Here is a 6,575-nt window from a genome sequence, read left to right on the forward strand (position 1 = left end):
CTGAGCCATCTCACCAGCCTCCTGCCTCAGCCTTTTGAGTAGCTGGGATGAGGTATCACTGCATCTGGCTCTATTTGATTTTTTTAAAGGGGCAATGTGAGAGTGCGGCAAAGGCCTGAGACAATTAAGAAGTTCTTTTGTTTTTTACTTTTTAAATTTTATTAGTACATGTTTACAGTATATACAGTTTACAGTCGTGTTGGGAGAATAGTCACCTGTACATACTTTTTTTCTTTGTGGTACCTGAAATTGAACTCAGGACCCTGCGCATACCAGGCAGATGCTGTGCCGCTGAGCTAGCTCTTGCCCTATGTGTACATACTACAGCCTCCCTCTCCCTCTCCCTCTCCCTCTCCCTCTCCCTCTTCCTCTCCCTCTTCCTCGCCGTTCCTTTCCCCCCCTCCTCTCCCGCCCCCTTCCTCCTCCCTTCCCCTCCTTCTCTTTTTCTTTCTTTCCTCCTTTTCCGGCTCCTCCTTCTTTTCTCCCTTTTCTCCTCTCTTTCTCCTCCTCTCTCCTCCTCCTCCTCTTTCTCCTTCTCCCTCCCTCCTCCTCCCTCCTACTTCTTCTAATTCTCCTGTCCTGATTTTCATTCTTATTGATACTATTAATCTTAGCACCTGTTATGGTATGTGTAATGTTTACATAATTATTATTATTAGGTGTACATGGTTTATCTTTATTCTACTTATTTCCCCTCCCCTTTCTTCTTATCCCTCCCTTAGTGACATTCTTTAAAAAGTAGAATTTCTTGAAAGGCTCACCAGTAGACTGAATAGCTCAGAATGGAAGCCAAGGTGAGGATGTTTTGTACATTCTGAACCCAGCTTTATATAGCAAGAGGAAAGAAGCTAGATAAAGGTGCACTAGGACAAAGATCTATTAGCAACTTGGTTATAGCCAAAAAGTGTAGGTACAAACATACGGTGTAGGAACACAGTTGAAATTGTGTACTAACGAAGTTGAAATAATTGGGTAGAGTGTAAAGGTTGTGCTTTGTGCTTACCTTGGTTGGATAATGCTGTTTGGCTTCTTGTTTCTTGCTTCATGGTCCTCTGAGCAGATATTGCTGGTGATTTCAAAGAGCAGTTGGAGGCACTGATACCATACGTATTAAACCCATCTAAGTTAATGGAAAAGGAGATCAATGGTTCAAAGGTCACCTGCCGGGGACTGTTGGAGTATTTTAAGGTAAACATAGGTTTTAATATTTAAATTGTTTGATTTTTGATAAAGCTTATCTAGTTTGTAAATGCTCCTGAGTTTCTGTTTTTTGAAATTTACACATTTTCTAAGAGGTACTTTGAGACATCAGTGTCCTCCCAGAGTGGGCCACTGGATGGCAGTATGGGTCTAAGAGCCAAATGGATGTTCTTTCACTGTCTTAGAGGAGTGAGTACTGTGGCTAAAGGAAGATTGTTCCTCAAGCAAGATGGTGTGGACAGGAGATGGTTAGGAAGTTGCTGTGAGTAGGAGACGGCATCTTTATGGGACACGACTGCCTCCAGGTGGATAGTCTCTGTCCACAGGTTGTGGTGAGGCCAGTGTGCATGGGGAGTCTGTTGGGAACCCTTGCCTTTGTAGGCTTGTGCTGCTTGACATTTTTAGATAACTAAAAATGCTAACGTGCACTCAAAGGTGTGTTGTGTTTTTGCTAATTCCTAGTTATTGATATAAGTCTTTAGGAAAATGCAGTTATGTGGTTCCATTTCCAAAAGTTAAAGTGTAAGTTAAATATGACAGAATGGTGTTTTTCATAATCACTTTTTGTGTTTATGTTCTAAGGCATATATTAAAATTTATCAAGGAGAAGATCTGCCTCACCCCAAATCCATGCTTCAGGTAAATTAGTGCTTTATATCCTAAGTGACATCCTTTAATTTCTTGAGTTGACTCAGTATGATAAAACAGTCTTACAAGAAGAGAATGAGAGTAATCTTAGCACTTGGGAGGCTGAGGCTGGAGGAGTGCCCTGAGTTCCTGTATAGTGAGTTTAAGACCATCCTGAGAAAGTGAGATTCTAACTCAAGAAGAAAAAAAAGAAGGAAATGAGTTTGCTCTCCTTTTCCATTACTTTCCCTTGGAGGTCTCTGGAGTTTCAGGACAGTTATCTCAGTGTGACTGCCTCTGGTTTTTTTCATCTGTGTTCATAGTGGCACAGTTATAGTAGAATAGCCTGTCCTCACGGGACCTGTACTTTATGCCATACTTATTTGGGGAAATGGTGTTTTACTATGCCCAGAGGAATTGTAGCCATAGTGTTAAATAAGGAACTCATAGTCATCTCTGGTTACTTTAGTGGAACAGGTCCCAAGTGACCTATTTAAGATTTTTTTTTTTTAATTTTCAGCTAGAAAATGTCATTTGCTTAAGACATAATTTCTGACTTTCATATGCTAAATAGGAGAGCATTTATAGCCAAATATGATTTGTAATTTTTTACCTGCAGTACTTGGTGTAGAATCATGGGATGCAGTGCCGCTGAGCAGCTAGCAACTTCTCAAGGCTCCTTTTTGAGTATTACCAAGCTTATTTAGCAAAACAGTTTAAGCCAGGCAGCATGGAACATGGTTCTAATCCCAGTACTTGAGAGGCTGAGTCAGAAGGATTGCTTCAAGTTTGAGGCCAGCCTGGGCTACATAGGTCAAGGCCAGCCTGAACTACATGTAAAACCCTATCTCAAAAAACCAAAGAAAAAAATTAAAACAGCTTGATGTGAAAATGTACATGATATCACTTGACATCAGTTGTAGTGGAACTGTCTGTAGGAAAAGAGACATCGAATTCTGTGCCAAACACCCATTATTTAACTCATCCCAAATCTTTCAAAGTGATACTATTTCCTTGTATCACCACCAGTCCAGTGTCGTTCAGTTGGCCTTTAGTTCCCATCTCCACACATTCATCTATTACAGAATTCATAAAGGGCTATTCCTTGAATGGGTCTGATCTTATTTAATTTCAGTGATGACTTCTTGTTCATAAAGTTCTTTAATTCAAAAGAATAAGCATTGCTCATGGTGTCTACTTGGTAGGTTCATCTCTGAGCTTTTTTTTGATACCTTATTTTGAGAAAAGTCTTGTTAAATTGTTCAGACTGGCCTAGGGGACCAGGGAGATGGCCCAGTGGAATAAGTGCTTCCCTGGCAAGCACAAGGGCCTGAGTTCAATCCCCGGTTCTGCAAAAACAAAACAAAACAAAACACGTTCAAGACCAGTCTGGCCTACAAAGTGACCTCAAGGCCAGCTTGAACTACATAGCAAGACCCTATCTCAAAAACAACCCCCCCACTCAAAAAAAAAAAAAAATTAATGAGACTGGCCTTAAACTCATGATTCTCCTGCTTCAGCCTTCTGAGGAGCTAAAATTAGAGGTGTATCCCAGTTTATCTAGCCTCAAATGTTAGTATCTTTATTGGAAAACATTTTCACAAAGGTAGCTAGATCCTGGGATTTACATTATAAACATAGCTTTTCTTTTTTTAAATTTTATTTATTTATTTATTTATGCGTGTGTGTGTGTGTGTGTGTGTGTGTGGCCAGCTCAGCCCACCAGGGGGCGGGGCTGGCTGGCATGTGGTGCTGGGGGATTGAACCTCGGTCTCTTGCTTTGCTAAGCTTGTTCTAAGTAGGTGCTTTAGACCACTGAGCCATCTCACCAGCCCCAAACATAGCTTTTCTTTGCATCTACAGTAAATACTTGGTTTGTGAGCATAATTTCTTAAAACATGTTTGTAATCCAAAGCACTACATTAAAGTGAATTTTTCCCATGAGAAATAATGGAAACTCAGATGATTCATTCCACAACCAAAAAAGACTCATATACAAGTGATTGCAATACTGTAATATAATACAAACCTATAAGGAAAATACAAAATAAAAATAAAAACATTAACTTGCACTTGCCTTTACAAACCTTCATAGCTGGTGTGGGGAAGATGAAAGAGGAAGTTTATTGTGTGGGAAGACTTTCACTATCACTAGGGGGATCACTGCTATCTCTGGGCTCAATGGAATTGTCTTTTTGTGCAACTTTAACAAGGAACTTATCCTGTGTCTTTGCTTCCTTTTGAGAATTTTGTGGAAATCTGACATTGAGTTGTTATTAAATAGATTTATCACTTGGCCTTGTTCAGATGGTACTTTTCTAAAAAATTTTGCACTGTTTCTCACACTTTATGCATCTCCCCAATCTCATTTGAAGTGAGGCCTTTTTCTGCAGGTGAGATCTCCGTAATTCTTGCTGTTAGGAGATGATCCCCCATAATTCCAGATGGGTAGAAAGGGAGGGAGAGAAAAAGAGAGAAAAATGGGGAGGGAAGAACCACAGGCTCAGTAGTGATCATGTAGTGCAGTATCATGTGCTACTCATGTGGCAAGACATATTCATTTATCAAGTTAATATTTATTAGAAACATTTGCTTGTCTTGTCTGACCCTTGTAGAACAAATTACCTGGAATCTTAGGTTTTTGTTTGATTTGAGACAGGGCCTCATATAGTCCAGGCTGGCCTCTGACTCACTGTAGCTCTGAACTTGTGATTTTCCTGCCCAGATTCCTCAGTTCTGGGATGATAGGTATTGCTACACTTGGTTTCAATTTTTTTTTTTTTTGTTTCAATTGTTTTATTATTTTTAAAAAATAAGTATTTTGTGGTGTTGGGGGAATGGAACTCAGGGCCTTCCTTGAATGTGCTAGGCAAATGGTCTATGCAGTATATGCGCCATACTTCTATCATTTTATTACATTTAAAATTAAGGGGGCCAGGGAGATGGCTCAGTGGAACAAGCGCTTCCCTGGCAAGTGCAAGGGCTTGTTCAATCCCCGGTTCCGCCAAAAAAATTTGAGCCATCTACCTGACCCCTCACTGTACCTAGTAATTGTGTCTAGTCTTTACTCTTCAGTGTTTTATTGCTGAAAGATAATTGCTGAGGTTTTGTGCAGATGTATACCCAAAAATTCAAGTATTTATATTGGCTTGAAGATCCTGTAAATCATGGGGAAAAGATGTATCAAAATAAATGGAAGTCACTTCAGAAACAAACAAAAAAACCTCAACAAAACCTTTTTTTGTGTGGTACCAGGGATCAAACTTGGGACCTTGTCCTTGTCAGGCAGGTGCTTATGCCACTGAGCTATCTCCCCGGCAACCATCCCTTAACTTTTGAGGGTGTAATTTATGCTAAAAACTCTTCGGTCTAACAGTAGGTAGCAGGGGCCTGGATTTAGCTTAGCAACACAGCACCTGCTTGGCAAGCATAAGGTCCTGAGTTCAATTCTTGGTACCAAAACAAAACAAAAAAGAATTTTTAAATAGGTATGTGTAAGGTAGAAAATTTGGTAGAAAAGTGTATTTTATTTCAGTAGTTGGACTATAAAGAAACTTACAAAATAGCAGAAAGCTAATAAAGGGACAGTGAAGATTGGGGTAAGAAGATTTTTTGCTTGGTTATTTATAGAAGAATGTTAAAAGGCGAGAATTTATAGTTGACACTTTACTTTCTTAAAAGGCTACTGCTGAAGCCAACAATTTGGCAGCTGCAGCCTCTGCCAAGGATGTTTATTACAACAACATGGAAGAGGTAGGTGGCCGGCCATATCCCTTTTTCTGACATGTCTATACCCTTGTTGCTAATACCAGAACCCCAAACTTGATTCTCAGATGATGACACAGCAGAGCTGCTTCAGGTCATCCTGGCAGTTGGGGTCTCCTAATTATTATCATTTCTAACAAAGACTTCCTTGCAGTGTCACTGCTGCTTCAGATTAATATTACCCTGGTATTTAAAAGTGTGTTGAGCAGAGGAAGTGAACCTAGCCTTTCTTGGCTTTGGCTGTCTTTTAAAAGTTAACTTGTAATATTTTAAAATCTTTTCTGTGTCTTCTCACTTATTTTATTTGGTACTTGCTCTTGAACAGATTTTCATCCTAGCATGTCTTTGTTCCTCCTAGGTTTGCGGGGGAGAGAAGCCTTATTTGTCTCCAGACATTTTAGAGGAGAAGCACTGTGAATTCAGACAGCTTGCTCTGGACCAATTTAAGAAGACCAAAAAGATGGGTGGGAAGGATTTCAGTTTTCGTTATCAGCAGGAACTGGAGGAGGAAATTAAAGAACTCTATGAAAACTTCTGCAAGCACAATGGAAGCAAGAATGTCTTCAGCACCTTCCGAACCCCTGCGGTGCTGTTCACAGGCATTGTGGCTTTGTATATAGCCTCTGGCCTCACTGGCTTTGTTGGTCTTGAGGTTGTGGCCCAGCTGTTCAACTGCATGGTTGGACTGCTGCTAATAGCACTCCTCACCTGGGGGTACATCAGGTATTCCGGTCAATATCGTGAGCTGGGTGGAGCTATTGACTCTGGTGCAGCGTATGTGTTGGAGCAGGTAAGTGGTGCTGGCTGAGGGGGGATGAGGGTTGATAATAAACAAGTGTTTGTGCTGCTTTTGTTAAATGCAGCACATCATTTTGGAAGAATTTCATTATAAAAGAAGCCATGAGAGGGGTCGGGGAGATAGCTCAGTGGAATAAGCGCTTCCCTGGCAAGTGCAAGGGCCTGAGTTCAATCCCTGGTTCCAC

The 6,575-nt window shown here is 40.6% G+C and overlaps 1 protein-coding gene across 2 annotated transcripts in view; it reads left to right on the forward strand.

Annotated features, from left to right (window-relative positions):
• The window catches only part of Atl3 (atlastin GTPase 3), a 50,136-nt gene that overhangs the window by 42,064 nt on the left and 1,497 nt on the right, over positions 1–6,575 (forward strand). For both annotated transcript variants that reach the window (XM_004643792.3, XM_023703965.1), the window contains exons 9-12: positions 1,061–1,188; positions 1,783–1,839; positions 5,509–5,580; positions 5,951–6,382. In XM_004643792.3, coding sequence (XP_004643849.1) covers positions 1,061–1,188; positions 1,783–1,839; positions 5,509–5,580; positions 5,951–6,382 — 689 coding nt within the window. The remainder of the gene's footprint in view (positions 1–1,060; positions 1,189–1,782; positions 1,840–5,508; positions 5,581–5,950; positions 6,383–6,575) is intronic.

The sequence above is a fragment of the Octodon degus genome, unplaced genomic scaffold, assembly GCF_000260255.1.
Source record: "Octodon degus isolate 3935 unplaced genomic scaffold, OctDeg1.0 scaffold00184, whole genome shotgun sequence".
In the NCBI taxonomy this organism is placed as follows: domain Eukaryota; kingdom Metazoa; phylum Chordata; class Mammalia; order Rodentia; family Octodontidae; genus Octodon; species Octodon degus.